The 19,231-nt window shown below is 43.6% G+C and overlaps 1 protein-coding gene across 1 annotated transcript in view; it reads left to right on the top strand.

Moving 5' to 3' along the window:
* ALKBH8 (alkB homolog 8, tRNA methyltransferase) overlaps window positions 1-19,231 on the top strand; it is an 88,430-nt gene that overhangs the window by 33,289 nt on the left and 35,910 nt on the right. The window contains exons 4-7 of the mRNA XM_073613130.1: window positions 1,645-1,767; window positions 3,594-3,692; window positions 7,428-7,532; window positions 9,224-9,294. Of these exons, the coding sequence (XP_073469231.1) occupies window positions 1,645-1,767; window positions 3,594-3,692; window positions 7,428-7,532; window positions 9,224-9,294 (398 nt within the window). The remainder of the gene's footprint in view (window positions 1-1,644; window positions 1,768-3,593; window positions 3,693-7,427; window positions 7,533-9,223; window positions 9,295-19,231) is intronic.

The following is a 19,231-nucleotide window of genomic DNA, read 5'->3' as shown; positions in this document are numbered from 1 at the left end:
TGCACCCTACTTGGTCGTGGTTCCCCCCCCCTCAGGTAGCATTGCTCTGGGACATCCCATCAGTAATTACTGTGGCTCTGTGTCCCGTGATGTTCGAGAAAGAAAATAGGATTTTTTAAAACAGCTTACCTGTAAAATCCTTTTCTTTCGAAGGACATCACGGGACACAGAGGTCCCGCCCCTCTTCTAATACACTATATTGCTTGGCTACAAAACTGAGGTATCCCTGCAAGGGGGAGGGATTATATAGGGGGTTGAACTTCCTGATAGGGTGTGCCAGTGTCCAATCACCAGTGATACCTATATAACCCATCAGTAATTACTGTGGCTCTGTGTCTCGTGATGTCCTTCGAAAGAAAAGGATTTTACAGGTAAGCGGTTTTAAAAATCCTATTTTTCATGGGACATGCAAGTTGCTGCTAAAAACTATGTTTGGCGTCAGCACTGCAGGTTGATGAGGTTCAAGTGGGCATGTTTGACAGTCACCCAGGCTGTGGTAAGAGACGGATGCAATTTAGGCACTAACAGGCAGGGCAGACATAGGCTATTAGTGGTGTCATTGCCCAAGTTGCAACACAGGATGACAACTCTTATAGGAGGGGAATTTGGTGAACAAGATATATATTCTGCTTTAGGCCCTGTGCACACAGACATCAAAATAATTTGTGTCCAGATGCGTTTGGAGCTAACTTCTCATCTGAAAGCATGTAATGCATTACTATGACTGAATGCACACTTGGTTGTTTAACAGTGTCTAGGTTCATTTAGTCTTTGTTTTCTGGACTGTTTAGCCTGCTTTTATGCAGATAAAGGCATGTACAAACAAACGTAAACAAAGGAAAAATGTACGAGAGGAGAAGTTATTTTTGCTCCCCAGATTAATTTCTCCCACACCAACACAAGAAGCCCATGTGCATTACCGAGGCCTTATGTTTAACTGCAGCATAAATGCATATTTTGTTTTCTACTGCAATTGAAGATATTACATAGCTCCCAATTGTCCCTGATTTTGAGGGACTGTCACTGATTTGGATCAGTGTCCCTCATTCCTCCTCATTTTCCCTCATTTAGGTCTGATCCATATAGTTGTATATAAAAATGCACTTTTTACCTATCAGAAAGTGTTTTCCAGCGCTAAACCTTTTATCTGATTTCTAAATTGCTGCATTTGTAAATTCCAAAAGCCAATATAAAGGAATAGTAGTGGTATAAAAAGCACTTGTGGGTTTAACCTACCTTGTTTTTTGTACAATTCTCCTTTAAGGGGGTGTGGCAGGGGGCGTGTCCTATGCCTGAATACTTTTGCTGATAGGTGTCCCTCATTCCCATCTCAAAAAGTTGGGAGGTATGGATATTAGTAGTAACAAGTGATCACACTCTTCTAGCACCTCCATATTATACATTATCAGGTTGTCTAGCTGTCCTGCAATAATGTGAGTTTACCCCACACTGACTTTACATGTTCTCCAGAAGTGTACAGTATTTACACATTTGGCCTCCATCTTGGTTGCTCTCTGTATTAACTCTTAGTAAAAATACAGGTTGCGTACAAATGAAAAACATGATGCCAAACGTCTATCTAAAAATTGATACACTTTAAAATAAAATTGACCAAAACATGGTGCTTTCATTTTTAATTTACAGTTGAAGTCCAAGCGATGTCCCCTCTCCCCTTACCTTCTGGCTTGATCATTGTAGAAGATTTTGTCTCTCCAGAAGAAGAACTGACGTTGCTGGAAAGCATTCACTGGGAGATGGATAACTGCAGTGAGTATGCACCTTATAAAATCTACACACAAAGCAGATCGCAAAGTCTAGATAAAATGCTAGAGCATACATATATTAATAGGGAAGATACATTTTGGATAAGAAAATACATTGATGATATATACATAAAGTAAAATATCTAAAGATGCCCAAACACCTTTAGTTAGAATTAGATCAATCTTGCAATATTTCCCATTTTCTTTTAGATGTAACAAAAGTAACAAGTGTATTTTTACATTTTGCTCAAAAGAGCTTCAGGTCTTCGTTCAGATTGGAAATGCCAGTTGTTTTTGATGGGACCAAAATTAAACAATTTCATCTCAACAAAGAATCATGCTTCTTGGTTAAATCTAAAAATTTTTTTTTTGTTAACATGCAGTATAAATGGGTTTTAGGGCTCATGCACGCTGCCAATAAAAGAAAAAAAAAAGCTGCTTTTACAGGCATTTGAGCTTTTATTTCAGCTTGAAGAAGCTTGTGCTTTTTTGTGCTATTGTGCGCCTTTTCAGGCTGGATTCACACCTATGCATTTTTAGTGCTTTTTGCATTTTGCAGATTTGCACCACAATCCATGTACCATGGTTTCCTATGGAACACATTCTGTAGTGCAAATCTGCAATATGCGAAAAGCACTAAAAATGCATAGATGTGAATCCAGCCTTATTGAGCTACTTCAAGCTTTTTCAAGCTCCTTTGACCTTTTTTAAGTATAAGTTTTTTTTTTTTTTTTTCCCCAACCCTCCTAGATAGTATTTTCTTAACCACTGTATAAACAAAACAAAAGTTGGAACAAACATTTTCGCGCTTGTAGGAGCATATGCCTGAAAGCTCCTGAAAAAGCCATAGTATGCATGGACACATTGGCTAACATGGAGGGGAGTTTCCAGGCAGAAAAATAAAAGAGCTCCAAAGCCCGTAGGAGCCGCTTCTTTAAGCTGCTTTGAGCTGCCGTGTGCATGAGCCCTTAAAGTGGTTGTTAACCCACCAATGTCATTTTTCATAATCCTCTCTGTTTTTCTATTGTAATGGCCCCCTGTGACTGTGCTTTATGAAAATAATGCTGTATATACCTTGTTTACAGAGCACTGATCTGCGCTCATTGACCTGCCGCTTCTCTCCTCTCTCGGCCCGACAGATGCAGTGGGCAGGGCCAAGAATCCCCCTCAGTCAGGAGGGGAGGAGGAGAGGAGAGAAGCAGTGGGTCAGTGAGTGCAGATCAGCGCTCTGTAAACAAGGTATATACAGCATTATTTTCATAAAGCACAGTCACAGGGGGCCATTAGTTTAAAAAACAGAGAGAATTAAATGATACATAAACAGTAATTTGAACAGTAGGACGGGAGGGGCCGGCACGGATGGGAGGGGTCGGCGCGGGCGTGGAGCTATCAGGCATAGAGAAGAAATGGAGAGGACACAGGAGGCAGATGACGGAGGTACATACACTGACTCCGATGTCAGAGCTCGGCATCCCTGATATATCGGAGTCAGCGTACAGGGGGAGGGTAGAAACTGGCAGGATCAGCCAGGTATTTCAGGTGTTACAGGGGGCCAAATGACACAGCACAAGCACTGTGTTGTATAAGATACTTTAAGGGATTTTTTGGGGTTAACAAACGCTTTAAACAAGCCATCCCTGACCTCTGCAGATGCACTGTGGAGCAATTCAAGCCAAGTCTGTTCTAGTTTTTCCCCCCAGCATCTCTGCTCTTCCTTCCAGCAGTAACTTGGCAGCTTTCTAATGTAAACACAGAGCAGGTATCAAACGATTTCTTGCAGTTTTTTTCCCAAGGTTTGTGTTTTACGGAATACATGATTTATAATTGCAGAAAATCAGAAAGCGTTAAAACACAGGCAAGTGAAGCATTTTGGGTACGAGTTCCGATATGATAATAATAACATAGACAAGGACAAGCCTTTACCTGGAGGTAAGTCTTAAACCATGACTTGTTATATAACTGGCAAGGAGTGAAACACCCGCTGAATTAAATGCCACCAGAATAGAAAGTTACCATAACTAAAAGAACAGTATTTGTGGCTGGAGTTTCACATTAAAGGGCCTCTGGGTTTTTCACCTTAACGCATTCTATGCATTAAAGTGAAAAACCTTCTTTGCTGCTGCTGCCCCCAGAGCCCCCCCCCCCCCCTTCTTATCTGAACCCATCCATTCCAGCGGCGAGCAGGAGCCCAGTGGCTCCAGCCGCTGTCTCTGTCCTCATTGGATAGATTGATAGCAGCAGGAGCCGTTGGCTCCCGCTGCTGTCAATCAAATCCAGTGACACGAGAGCGGGGGGCGGGGCCGAGTCCTGTTGTCTGTGTCAGTGCAAAACCCTTACACAGAACAGGTAAGTATAGGAATGTTTGTTACTTTTTATTTAAAAAATGCAAACCTTTACAGCCACTTTAATGATGAACTGATATTTCAACTGCACTGAATTACTAGACGTTTTTTGTCTATTTAGGCTAAAGCCTAGTACACACTGTTAGTTTTTTTTTTTTTTTCGTTCAAACCAGCAGGCTGACAGATCTCTGCACTAACACATGTGATGTTGGTGTGGTGATCTCCCCCACTGTGCCTTTTTATTCTGACAGGGGGACTAAAAGCCCATGTGTACCCAGCATTAGTCTACAAATAACTGAAAAGTCAGCCTTATTCTGAGTGAAATGTTGTTAGTCTGGGTTCTCATTAGGAATATATGAATAGAGCACATGAAGACAGACCTTTGTTATCCAAAGCCTCTTCTTTCTGATATTATCGGTTCTAAAAGCACAACTTCACTTACTCTAAGAGGTAAGTCCTACCATCCATCCTCTTTCTCAGGGAGCCTCATTGGATAGTCAGATAAAAATATGCAGCTTATACTAATTTTGACCCAACAAAAAGTATGCTAGAGTGCATGATCTGTGTGCTTTTTTCCAACTGATTTAAGGAAAGATGACCAGCCCTATCAAATGATCTGTAAAATTTGTATTTGCGCAAAAAAGTTAAATGTAGCTTATAGGTTGCAGCCCACCTAGGGTTGTTCACGGTAGAGCAAAGTACAGGTGTATAGCAAGTATATGATGCTTTCCTTGGATGTAGAGCCCTTCGTAACAAAATGAATTCAGGATCAGAAGGCGCACAGAAGTTAAGAAAGGTAGTAACATACAGTGGAAGACATGATTGCCAAGGACCCTGGTCAAGAACAGTTTTAGGACACCATATGTAACTACCAGTCAAAGTACCCATTGTGATAAGCTGAACTCCATGGGTGAGACAGTGAACTCCTCTTTCACTTGCAGTCTAAATGGTGTCCAGGGGAATTGGGAAGATCATTTTGCATGTCTCAGTCCCAGTAAGGCAGCAAGAGAAGGAGGTGCTCACTCTCTGACACCATCTAGATCAGGGGTGCCCAACCAGTGGCCCACAGAGCCCTCTGATATGGCCCACGACCTTCTGCTCTGGGATGGCTGGTTGGCAAGCACAGATCGCGGGTTCCCATCGCGCCATCCCAGAGCATCAGTGTTGTGAATGAAGCTGGCAGCTGAGGAAGCAAGGAGCTGAAGAGCCACATAAGACAATGCTTCCTGTTTAGCGCCAACTCCTGTCGCAGGCCGAGTGATACCAAATTCACTCTGCCTGGGACAGCAACAGCTGGCAATAGCCGAATGGAAGATTGTTATTAAAGGTATGTTTAATACTAAAATCACAGTGTATATATGGGCATATCTGTTCTGCGGTGGTTACCGGGCTGCTTTCAAACTGATCCGCAGGTGCAGTGCATCTGCGGGTTACCTGCACTGAGCCATAGACTTCTGTTATTACCTATGGGTTTGGTGTGCTTTCAGAAAGTGCACCACAACTACAGGATATAATAGAAGTCTATGGCAAAGTGCAGCTAACCTGCAGGAAAGCCAGAGGTGCAGTGCTCTGGGTAAACCACAGCAGCCTTGGGCCCCTTTCACACAATCGGTCCGACCCAATCAGATCCTCCATTCACCTCCTATGGAGGGGCAAATGTGAACAGACTTGTGTCCGTTTACACCCGCCTACCTTCAAGCCAATCTGCTAAAAAAAACAAAAAACAGAAGGGGATCTGTCCCCTTCCATCTGGGCAGATCGGAGGGCCCATAGAGTAGAGTGGGCTGTGTCCGCTCTGCATATACGGAGTGTACTCGGACCTGTCATCCGCCTGCTCCGCTCATTGTGGCCCGCGACCGGTTACTAAGTTGCTTAAGTGGTCCTTGCTCTTCAAGAGGTTGGGCACCCCTGATCTACATATTACAAACCAGAACAATGCTAATCTCAAAACAAATGATGCTTTTGCTTCTCACCTGCCCTAGATCTGAGAAGTGTTCAGGTCTATTTGACAATGAGGGGGTATTCCAGCACTCGCCTAAACCATGTCTAGTATAAATAGGTCCTAGAGAGCAGCTGCACAGTCTGCACGCAAATATTGTATACCAGGGGTATTGAATTTAAATTTACGAAGGTCCGATTGGTAAAATTTTCTTCCAGCAGAGGTCCAGATTGCATGTTTGTGCGATGACTGAGATCCTTTACATCAAAGCCTACCCCCTCTAATATCACAAAAGCATTCTTACATTAGTGTCCTCAGTCCTCCCTGCAAATGACAATTCCATCCTTTTCTCTGCCTCCCTTATCATCACCCCCATAACCATGACCTCTGCCCCCTTTACAGCCATTTACACTATCCCCCCTCCCCCCTCCACAGCCATGTCCTCTGCCGCCCTTCACCCCCCCCCCCCCCCCCCAGCCATGCCACAGGGCTCAAGACAAAAAGAAAAATACTATACAGCATATTGACAGGTATTCTAATCCCTCTCCACTCTTTAAAAAAACAAAACAAAAAAAAAGCTTTGCCTTTAGTTATACTTTAATAGTAGTGATCCTCTTGTGGAGCAGGACGCTGCTTGCTGTACATGGGGGGTACACTGGCCCTTCTTACACTGGCTACATCATACACAAGTTACCCATATCTCTGGTATCACCACAATGTGTACAGTACTTCACCATATACTAAACAGTCTCCATTCCAGGTACTCCACCCACATTCCACTCCACTAAAAGCTAACAACAAGCCAGACCTCCACTATGTCGAGTATTGCATGCTTGGACACAGAGAGCAAACAGCTAAGAGGATGCAGCGACTTCCACACAGTTCTGGACAGAGGGCGGGAGGCACAGCAGTACTGGATTGGGGGGGGGAGCTGCCGGAGTTAACTTTTAAAGGTTAACCAGCAGGTGATTGGTTGCTAGGATGCAGGCGGCCCTAACAACCAACCACCAGCTTGTTAATATAAAAAAATAACTCTGGCAGCTCCCTCTCCCCCTCCAAAGTGCTACTGTGTCTCCCGCCCTCCGTCCAGCACTGTACTGCTCATTAAGTGTCATGAGCAGGGTGGTGCATGTTTTACAGTAGGAGTGATATCATTGTTTGTCAGTCCTGTTAAATTTTACAGAAGTGAAATCATTTTTCATCAAGCATGTAATATTTTAAAAGTAGTGACTATCCTTCAGACATACAGATATATTGCAAATGCATTTATGTTAAATACTTATCTTTCTGTCTCAGACTGCTGTATGTTTCATTTTTTTTTATTTATAGTCATCCATAATATATCCATAGTGTGTATAAGAATATTTGTTTCTGTATTCACAGGCCTCCCAGAGTCCTGTAATGTTGTACTGGACAAATGCCTCCAACAAGGGCTTATAAAACACAAACCTGACCAACTAACAGTGAACCAGTATGAGCCAGGACAAGGTGAGCCGGTGGGAATCCTTTTCTGATGAAGGCAAAAAAGCACCATATCACTATAAAGACTATTTGTTGAAATGTATGTCAAGGCCAGATTAAAAAATAAATAAAAAATGCAGCACATCTCCTGTAAGTCCTGTTGTAGGCTGACAGCACACAATTTTGTGGATTTTGTAGTGTCACCCCTGCCCTGTTCACTTTTGCTAAACTACATTACTGTCAGATCTCTACAACATAAAGGCTAATAATTCTGGTGCCCACAATAAGAGCTAGGAAGGCCCTTTGAGATAACATAGGAAGTATGCAGAGGACACGGGGCAGCTCAGAACACTTCCAATGGTATGTATACCTAACAGACCAAAAGGAAGAAAAAACTGTAAGAGAAGTTTATCGTTAGGGTTTGCACGTACGTTAAAGGAGAGGTAGAGGGCAGAGATTGATTGATCAGATCGATGCTGCATCCACCTAGGTGAGTGTGTGTGTATATATAATTATTATTTATTTGTTTTATTTTTTTCTAAAACTTTTCTTTTAGACTGGGTTCACACTATTGTGAATTGGGTGTCAGGAGATTGTGACCAGCTCCCAATGGAGCTGGTTCACACACTCCGGTGCGAATTGCACAGGAGTCCTATGTATCCTCTAGTCCATTTCAGGTCCGAATTCAGCCAAAAATTTGGACTAGAATCGTACCTGAAACGGTAAACGGGGACCCCTGCTGTGAGCTGCTCAGTGCTGCAGTGTGAACCCAACCTTAAGTTAGCGCCAAGGGTGATATGCTTAGTAGGTAAAGGATAACATGCTAAATATGCAGCAACTAAAAATGTATTTTTACTGTGATCACATCAGTAAGATGTTTTGCATTGTTGGCTTAAAAATACCAAATAAACTGTTGAAGTGAAGTTCCTTAGCTGGGGGCACACGTTTCACATTAATAATTGTTACTAAAATTAATGTGTGCTGTAAATTGCCTCCAGTATTGTTCCTGTTTCTTCTTGCTAGAGGCTGCCATTTTGCTGAAGCCCAGAGCCCCTGAGCAGCAGTAAACCTTTAGGGTGTATGTAGATCAGCCTCCAGTGGCCTTGTGCAGAGCAGGGTGGGACAGTGTATTACTGGATTTTAAACAGTATAGACACTTGTTTTTTTAACGTTCTACATGGCTATACCTGCAAAAGGGGCCAGCCTGAAGTGATATAGCAGAACTTAATTTTCTGACTAACGTTTTAATGTAAGTGTGGTCAGAATGGGTAGAAAATGTAGAAAGAAAAGCATGGTCGATGGTCAGCACTGTGGTCTTACACAGCATTGGGGGGCCTGTATGTAAATACAACTAGAGACACCATCTACATGCAGATTTTTATTTTTTACTTTTTTTTATGTGTCATTCTGGGTTTTCTCCTGGTGCTTTCCAGCTTAACTGGTTTCTGACTGATTTTGTTGTGGAGTGTGTGTGATTAGTGTAATCACATTAAGCAGAAAAATCCATCAGGAGCAAAGACTTGATTCATTCAGTGCTTTTTAGTTCACTGATTATTTGCTAAGACTGTGCTGTGGAAATTATTAAATTGGGTGGAAAAGGGTAGGATGTTTGTTTGACATTTTTTTTCTTTGAAAGTAAACTAAAATTGTCCACAGGGTTTTTTAATTTTTTTTTATCCTGCAGTGAAAAATTCTAATGCATTCCCACTGTTTCCCAGGCATTCCCCCACACATTGATACTCAATCAGCGTTTGAAGATGAGATTGTGTCTTTGAGCTTAGGAGCAGAGGTAAGTAGTGTTTTATATTTTTTCCCAAAAGTCCTTAAAGTGGAACTTCACCCATTTTGACAAGTTACCCCCCCCCCCCCCCCCCCCCACTACAACCCTCCTCCCCTCCTCTACAAAATTCCTGGAGTTTTTTTATTTTTTTTCACCTTTTTTATTTTTCTCATCAAACAGCTCGGCCCCTCCCCTCAATGCACGCCAGTCACCTAGACAAATGACATGCACGTTACATATCCCAAAAGACCTTTAGAGTCTCAGTATGTTAGAAGCATGTGGGCCTAGAAGCACATCATCGCAAAGCTCTTCTGGGTTCAGCCGGCGGGGCCTCGCGAAGATGTGCCGCTAGTCATGAATGTCAGCGGGACAACGCTGGATCCAGTGGATGGGTGAGTATCCAAACTGTGCTTACAACACCACCAGGTAAGCAGGGACATAAAAAATAGGGGGGGCGGGTAAGCTGAAGGGTCCTCTTTAACCACTTGCCTATCAGGCACTTTCACCCCCTTCCTGCCCAGGCCAATTTTCAGCTTTCAGCGCTGTTGCACTTTGAATGACAATTGCGCGGGTATGCAACACTGTTCCCATATGAAATTTTTAGCATTTTTTCACACAAATAGAGCTTTCTTTTGGTGGTATTTAATCACTACTGGGTTTTTTATTGTTTGCTAAAGGCAGGCACTGGGCACTGATTGGCTGCACTGAGGCGGCACTGTTAGGCGGCACTGAAGGGCGCTTATAGACCCTGATTATCAGTGTAGATGCCCCTTTCACACTAGCCAGTTACCGGCTTTCTCCTCTGATAAATGGAGGAATGCTGATAACCGGCAAGTGTGTTTACATTGTGATCAGCTGTGATTGGACACAGCTGATCACATGGTAAAGGGTGGCTGTGATTGGCCCTGTACCCTGATCTGTGATCAGCTGTGTTCAAAGTATCACAGAGCGCACTGGATGTTACGCCACGGGGGGCGTAGTTTTGAGAGGACGTTAATAGACGCCCTCCCAGGACTTGACGATCAAGTCAAATCAAGTCAGGCTGAGTCCGACTCAGCCATTCACAAGGAAGCCTTGTTATTTATCAGCAAACACAAGGCTCCTCTGATTGGCTGAGGTGGAGATTGTGACGTCATCCACCCACCTCTCTACTACATACAGTTTATACTGTGTGACAGCAGGCGCATCAGTTAGTAAAGGAAATAGCTTGTCAGGGTCAGCTTGGCCCAAGCAAACTATTTAAAATAAACGTAAACCGGGAGTTAGGCTTTAAATTAAGCTCCAGGCTAAAGCTTAGCATACTCTGAAAGCCAATAGAAAAGTCCTCTTTTCACACAAAAAGAAACAAGAGAGTTTAATTTCGGAACTTAACTTTTCAATGGCAGTTTTATTTAGCATTCAGATTAGCACTTTTTTTTTCCTGTGGTGTAGCCATATATGTCTTACAGCTTGATTTGGGTTTGTTTACTTCTTTCTTTTCTGTACGGTTTGTACCAGAGCATGCAAAGTGTTTAATCGACAACAAGATGTTCTTCTCACTGTGGTCTTTCTCATTCTGATCTCAGTTTAAAGTTTAAATTGATTTTTCTGCTCCACTGGTGGCATTGTTTATTGCCAGCTCATGAAGCTGAAATGAATGCTGCCTTTGCCAGCTCATTTCAATAATTGGGGAATGATACGTCTCTAAAAACCTCAGAAAAGCAGCACAGATAAGTGCCGTTTCCTCGTTTTCACACAATTTAATATAGGACACATTAATTAACTTCCATAAGAAAGAAAAAGAAAAAGAGAAGTTGTAATTAGCAGAACTTTGTTGAGGAAAGTTTAATATGGGTATGACCCTTAACCCTTTGGAGGCTGAAATTCTGTTCTCAGACAAGATAGCCATGGCATTTTGCTCTGTTAAAGGACAAGTCCACCATATCTTTCACCCATATTTTTAATGTATCATGTAAGATGTTACAATACAGCACCTGCCTGCACTTCTTCTCCCCGCACCCGCTGTCACTATTTAAAGGGGAGGTCCAGCACCCCTAAGAAAAATTAAAACTCAGCAGCTACAAATACTGCAGCTGCTGACTTTTAATATTGGGACACTTACCTGTCCAATGAGCTCACGATGTCGGCACCCCAGCCGATCTTCAGAAGGGCTGTTGGGTGCAGCCGCCGCCATTCCTGCTAAGGGAACCCGGCAGTGAAGCCTTTCTGCTTTACAGCCAGTTCCATACTGTGCATGTGCGGAGCTCGCTGTGCTTTCTAATTGGCCCGGCGGCGAAGGAAGGAGGAGGGGGCCGAACGTCTGGGATACAGCGCTGTCTCCTGAAGTGGCGAAGGGTACCCGTTCTCCCCTCCCCCCTGAAAGATGCCACCGGAGGGGGGGGGGGTGGAGACAGATAAGCGGAAGTTCTACTTTTGAGTGGAACTCCGCTTTAAAAACAGCGTGACCATGCAGGGCTCCTCCCTCGCAGCCTCATTAGTCGATCACAAATGTCTGTGAATGAATGAAGTACAAGTACTGTCAGCCACTGTGGCAGACGGCTTGCAGTTCTCAATGAACGGTCCATACAGCAGATACAGGTAGGCAGCGGACTGAGAGTCTGCAGGATCCTGCCAATGCTTTACAGGCTGCAGTGTAAAAAATAATAATAAATGCACTTTTTTTTTTTTTTAACCTGCAAAAAGATATGTATTTATTTATTTTTACAAATGGTGAACTTATCCTTTAAAACAATGCAAAATCGTTCAAAGAGATGCCTGAAAGATGGAATTGCCCCTTCTTTTTATATCTTGGTACCTATGTTTCTGGCTTTGCCCGCCTACTACAGCTATTACTATGGTATCTTGCACTTCCTTCCATTCTATTTTACCTTAAATCAAACGGTAAATCAAAGTGTTATGCTAAAAAACAAGACTATATTAATTCCCCATAATTCATTAGACCTGAAAACATTTAGACAAGTTGCAAAAACACATATATAAAAGTAAAGAAAAATGTCCATCCCAGAACCAAGAAGAGTCCCATATAAAGCGTGCATCAATTCAAAATCTTCATAATTTCCAAAGTGTGCCAATAGCATTCACCAACACCCAATAAATGGTTTAGGTGCGAGCTTACCAGACCACAGTGACCCCCTTATTCAAAGTGGTCACCATGAGCTCAAAGACATTAACCAGCGGCAGTGACACCTCTCCCTCATAGAACGCCAAGATGGATGTCCATACTTAGGGCTAAGTCGCCTCCTCCAGCTCTCTGTTGGCTGAAACCCATATGGGAACAAAGGGATAAACACTCCTCATGGTGTAGTACAATAAAATATGAATTTATTAAGTTAAAATCACACATACTGTAAATAAGTAAACCATGCGCATCATTAAAAAATAATCCTGGCTGACAATAGGATTGTAGTTCTGGTTCAATTCCGGTACGTGATGATGTCCCATGGAAGCTCTGCCCAACTAGCTAGATTGGTGAGTTACTTCATTACACTTTTGTAGTGCAGTTTGGTCACCGGCCCACCCCACTTCATGATGGACAGTGAAGAACTGGCAGCTTATCAAGGCGATCACCCCTGTTCGCTCTCCCCCTGTAAGCAAGCACCTAGTGTAAAGTGGGGTACACACTATAAGAAAATCGGCCAAGCGATCATCCGATTTTCCTCGTTGTTCCACAGCAAGTCGGAACCGAAGAAGGAAATAATGTACAAAAATTCTTGTACAACAAAGGCTTTTTTTTTTGTTGTTTATGGTTTCTGATTTTACTTGTACGAAAATGGTACATTAAACCAAAATCATTCGTTTGGTCCCTGTACGAGGAAAATTTTGGAGTTTGTCCCTTCGGAAATTTTCGGTTGGAATCGGCTGGTGAACGTTGTGTACACACTATCAGAAAATCGTACGATCGTTCCTCGGACCAAAATGGACTGACTGAATTTTTCAGTGCAGCACAGCCTTATTTGCTAATTGTACAGCCATTTCCTTTCCCAGATATGCAGTAGCAGGAGTTGTAGAAGGCTAAAATCAGTTTGAGGTACTGTTTAAAGTACATTTAATGATTTTATTAATACATAACTGAATCAAATGAGGACCTTTTCATATGTACCCGCAGTCCTTCACTAGCCATTTGTGAAGGCATCTGCATAACTGTTCTAGGTCAGTTATTTAAAAAGCATGGAAGTCAGAGGATTAGCATGGCTACCAGGCAGATCCCACAACTAGAATGATGATCAAGAGTTGTACATTCTTGTTCCAAGCAGGTGAATTATGCTCCCCATGCATAGCCTCCACTAGGTTGGACAATCTCCCTGACTCTGCCAATAGTGATGCTGTTTTATGATGGGTCTATGGTGGGGAATTTAACTGAATTACTGATTGTGTTGAAATATTAACATTCCTCAGGGATGACCACTATATACCAGAACAAATTTTTGTTGTAATTATTTGATCATTTATTCATACTTGTGACAGTTCCTTTAACCCTTTTGCTGCCAGGTCCATGTGTTGTACGGACCTGACCACGGGGGGGGCTGCAGCTACCGGATTGTGTGTAAAACTGATAGGCAGACGCATGTTACTGGTGCAAGCACAAAAAATCCTCCCCGCCAAAAAATTTGAAAGCCCCCACCTGTATGCACTTACTAACACACGCGGCGAGGGCGTCTACGCGTGAAACTGCTGATTGCGATGAACATGTTACATATGGCTGTGCGCGCCGGAGTGAGAGCAATAATTATAGCACCAGACCTCCTTCGTAACACTAAACTGATAACCTATAGGGGGCTTTTGAAATGTCACCTATGGAAAATATAAGGTACTGAAGTTTCTTGCCATTTTATGGGAGCACACAGATTTAAGGTTTGACATGTTGGGTATCTATTTTCTCGGTGCAACCTCGGATTTTATATTTTACCAAAATATTGGGTAGTTTATTGCATTTATTTGTGCTGAAATTCACTTTAGTGTGTTTTTTACTGAAATTTTGCATTTCCTAGACCTTGTGGTAATATCATGTGACATAAACAATCTGAACTACCACTATTTTTTTCTTTAGGGTGTCTGCTTTCAGAAAATATATAATGTTTGGGGGGTTTGTGTAATCGTCAGGCCTAAAATTATTTTTTAAATGTGTGCAAAAAAATGCAAAAACGGCTCAGGCAGCAAAAAGGTTAACAGGTGCGCTTGTGGACTACTACATTACATGACTACACACTTCTTGAGGTGTTTAATAATGGTTTGCTTTCTCAATGTGAGCAGTCCTACCGAGGTCAGCATCCATTCTGTGCAGAAACCAATCAGAGAAGCTTCTACTTCATTGACCTGTGGAAATCACAATTCAATTGGTCCAGCAAAAAACAGTGTTGTGCTTGTGGTGCCATTCATTGTTATTTTCCACCAAACATGGCATGCAAGACACGTTGTTTTGCACATGAGAAAACATATAGTTGAAAAAAAAATATGCAAAGCTTAAAAAGATGCTTGTTTGCTGAGTTTGTCACGTGTAGGGCAGCCCATTAAAACTAATAGGCTGCCCTATGTGTGAGGAGCAACAATGGTACAAACTGATTAGAGAACGGGTATGTGGAGCTATACCATAACTGCACAACTTTTAGTTTGCCTCTTTCATCCACTTCATGTCTTGTTGCTCTGGGCTAACTTCCTGATAGTGACAGCAGTGGATCATGCCTGCCCAATGTTTGTCGGCACTGCCACTTGTAGTCTCCACCAAGGATGGTGCACCTAGCGGTACAAGCATTTATGACAGTATGTACCCGGAGATGAATGCCAGGAATGCAGACTTCTTACATTCTGGGCATTTGTCCCTGGGCGCATACTACCCTAAACCTTCGAACTGCTAGATCCACCATTCAGCCCCGTCCAGTGGCAGTAGCTGTCAGCCTCTTATACAGTTTGACAGGCGGTTTGCCGACAGTGCGGTTGGATGGCATTCATGTGCCCTCTGCCCGCAGCTAAATGCCAGTGCCCTATGCAGTGAAGCTAAATGCCCAGGGTGCATGAAGCTTAAATCTGCTTTATTGTTCTAAAACCTTTATGAGCCTGTAAGAAATGCAGCACTTCTATATGTAGCAGATGTCATTCTATACATTAAATCTAGGGCAGAATAATCCGATGCTTTCTGCTGATTGGAAATAGTTGCTGTCAGCTGCGGTGTAGAGGTTTACAACATTCTTCTCAAGTTTTGCTGTCCCTCACAGTCAGAAAGTGAAGCCTCAAGTAGACAGACTGATATGTAAAGTTTATTGGGCCCACTATAGTGACAGATATTTTATTCTGCTATTTGTATGTGGTAATACTTGTAATGACATTTTTCCTTATATCTGTTCCATTTCACGTGCCTTTCGTTTTTAGCAAAAGTGACAATAACAGCCGCATTTTACCCGTATTTATTGGCATATAACACGCACTTTTTTCCCCTGAAAATCAGGGGAAAATCGTGGGTGAGTGTTATAGGCCGATCCCCGCCAATTTTGTGTGATCGGAGCGATCGCGGCGATTGCCGCCGACATACACAGCCGTGTGTAAATTCAGATATGGCGCCGAGACTGCAGGGACTCGTCGGAGCCGAGATACACATACCCGAGAGTCCTCCGCTTTTCTCGGCGCCGCTTACAGTCCCGCCCAGTCCCGCCATTGGACCTGTGTGATATCCATCATAGGGCGGGACTGTAAGCGGCGCCAAGAAAAGCCGAGGACTCTCAGGTATGTGTATCTCGGCTCCACCGAGTCCCTGCAGTCTCGGCGCCATATTTGAATTTACACACGGCTGTGTATGTCGGCAGGGATCGCGGCGATCACACAAGGCTGCACTGGGGCAAGGCTGCACTGACATGGCTGCACTGGACACTGGGGCAAAGCTGCACTGACAATTCTGCACTGGGGCAAAGCTGCACTGACAAGGCTGCAATAGACACTGGAGCAAGGCTGCACTGACACTGACAAGGCTGCAGATGGACACTGATAACGCTGCATTGATGGGCATTTTAATGTAAGTTTTTCTTCCTTAAACTTTACTCCTAAAAGTTTTTTTCCTTAAAATTCCCTCCTAAACTTGGGGTGCGTGTTATACGCCGATAAATACGGTATTTATATTTTTTAAAACTTCCTCCAAAAGACAGAATGTTGTAACTGCTTTAAAAAAAATAGCTGGATTTGGGCTTTAATTTGCTTGTCCTCTGCTTAAAGTGATACTAAAGTCTCGTTGTTTTGATATTTTTAATTAAAAAAAAAATGTTATACTTACCTGCTCTGTGTAATGGTTTTGCACAGAGCAGCCCAGATCCTCCTTTTCTCAGGTCCCTCTTTGGTGTTCCTGGCTCCTCCCTCCTGTTAAGTGCCCCCATAGCAAGCAGCCTGCTATGGGGACACCCGAGCCAAGCCACAGCTCCCTGTGTCCATTCAGACACAGAGCCCCAGCCCTTTCTCTCCTCATTGGCTGACTGATTTTGACAGCAGCAGGAGCCAGTGGCACCTTGCTGCTGTGTCAGCCAATAAATAGGGGAGTCCCGGGTAGCTGAGACACTTTTGTAACATCGCTGGATCTAGATGGGGCTCAGGTAAGTATGAGGGGGGCTGCTGCACACAGAAGCCTTTTTATCTTAATGCATAGAATGCACGGCCTATAGCATAACCCCACTATTAATTTCCCACTCACCTCCTCTCTTTGAAGTTCTACCCATACTGATGCCACCTCCCCCTAGTGCCATACATAATGTCGCTCCTCTCTACTACCCTTACGTCATTTTTGACATATAAACACACCCCTCCCCCTCTTCTACCTTCCCTATCCTTTACAAGGAATACCCCTGTATGTTGGCCAGCCAGTCGTGTGAGCTGCCAAACCAAGTTTCAGTTATTCCCCCAAAGTCTAAATCCTCCTTGTGTAATAGCAGCTCCAGATCCACTATTTTGTTAGCTAGACTCCTAGCATTTGTGTATACTCCTCTTATTGTTGTATGGGTGCATAATGTTTTCCCCCTTTGTTTCTCCTGGCTTTGTTTTTTAATTTGAATTGCCCACTCACTTACCCCATGATTAGTTGTTATGGTTGTATTTTCACTGCTATTACTGCTGACTCTCCTATCGCCCCCTGTCGGCTATTGCTTTCGCTGGTCTTTCCCCCCCAACACCTAGTTTAAAAGCCCCTCCAGCTTTGTGGCCATCTTACTTCCAAATAGAGCTGTACCATCCCCATTAAGGTGCAGCCCATCCTTACTAAAGAGCAGGTAACCGACTGAGAAGGCAGCCCAGTTCTCCAGGAACCCAGACCCCTCTTTCCTGCACCAGTTCCTCAGCCACTTGTTTAGTTCCCTAAGCTCCTGCTGCCCCTCTGGTGTGGCTCAAGGTACAGGTAGTATTTCAGAGAAAACTACCTTGGAGGTCCTTTTCCTCAATCTATTCCCTAAGTCCCTGAAATAGTTTTTTAGGACTCTCCACCTTTCTTTCACTTGGTCATTGGTACCAACATGTATCATGACCGCTGGGTCCTCCCCAGCCCCTCCCAATAATCTGTCCACCCGATCCGTGATGTGCTGAACCCGAGCGCCCGGTAAACACACTGTTCGGCAACCCGGGTCTTTGACAGATTGCCCTCTCTGTCCCCCCTCATAATTGAGTCTCCCACTACCAGCACTTGTCTGGCCTTACCTATATCACCGCTCCCCCTCTTACTGTAGCCGTCTCTCCCCTGGCAGCTAGTGGAGGGAGTCTGCTCCAGCAAGTCTGGCTTCCCTAACACTCTTCCCTCTACCCCTCCTTTTTTCTGTCACCCAGCTACCTACCTCTGGTTCCTGTGCTTCCATCTCTCCAACATCCTCTAGGCTGGCCCCCGCCAGCACCTGGTGGGTAATGTCCAAGCTCCTCTCCAGGTTTCTAATGCTTCTCAGTATTGCTCCTCGATTCTCCAGATCCAGGATCTGGGCTTCCATAGAATCAATTCGCTCACATCTCGCACAGCAGTATGCGCCCTCGATTGGCTCATCAAGGAACGCATACATGGTGCAGGATGAGCACTGAGTGGCATCACCAGTTCTGTTGGACATTTTACCCTCTATTCTATTAGGGAAATTGAGTAAGACTAACTATTTGTAACCTACCCCATTTGTAGCGGTCTACTCCTAGTGCACCCACAATACACAGGCATTCACCGCACACGGGCGCTCGCGGCACATGGGCGCTCACAACCCCCGGTCGCTCACAGCACACGGTCACTCACAATACTCAGGTACTCCCAATACTCAGGTATTGTTACCAGTTTAGAGTTATAGATGAGGTCACAACACGAGTTTTAGATCCATGGGAAAAAAATTGAAAAACCTCCGGCTCCGATGAAGGCTCCCACTGTCTGCTGGCTCTGCCGTGTGACAGCTCTTAAATAGCTAAGGGGCGGGGGCCACCCGATGATGTCACCTGATGGCACCACTGACCCAGCATGCTCTCAACCAGTGATGTCACTGGGTGGCCCCCCGCCCCTCAGTTATTTAAGACCTGTCATACGGAAGAGCTGGTAGACAGCAGGAGCCTTCATCGGAGCCAGAGGTTTTTTTGTTTGTTTTTTTTCCTTTTTTTTTCAGGGTGGCGGTGGCGGCATGATTGACGATGGATCTACATTGGGGGACGTTTTTTTTTTTTTTTAAATTGTTTTTTTTTCTAATAATGTTTATTGAAAAGTTTACAGATAACAGAGATTCGATAACATAAGAACAATTGTTGACATCATTATACATTGAGATCCAATAATGAGTGAGTCACGTGGTTAGATACATACGACAAAGTAGGGTGCACATATATATGAATAAACCTTCTAAACAGTGTTTACCATATTGACAGTCGGGAACCAGGTTAGGAGTACATTTTTAAAATTTTTTTTTTAATAAAGGACTTTTAAAAAACTTGTGTTGTGTCTTTATGCACATTTTTGTTGAATGGGTAGGCA

The sequence above is a fragment of the Aquarana catesbeiana genome, linkage group LG02 (assembly GCF_042186555.1).
Source record: "Aquarana catesbeiana isolate 2022-GZ linkage group LG02, ASM4218655v1, whole genome shotgun sequence".
Classification (NCBI taxonomy): Eukaryota; Metazoa; Chordata; class Amphibia; order Anura; family Ranidae; genus Aquarana; species Aquarana catesbeiana.
The sequence above is the reverse complement of the archived record's forward strand: the minus strand, read 5'-3'. Positions and strand labels throughout refer to the sequence as shown.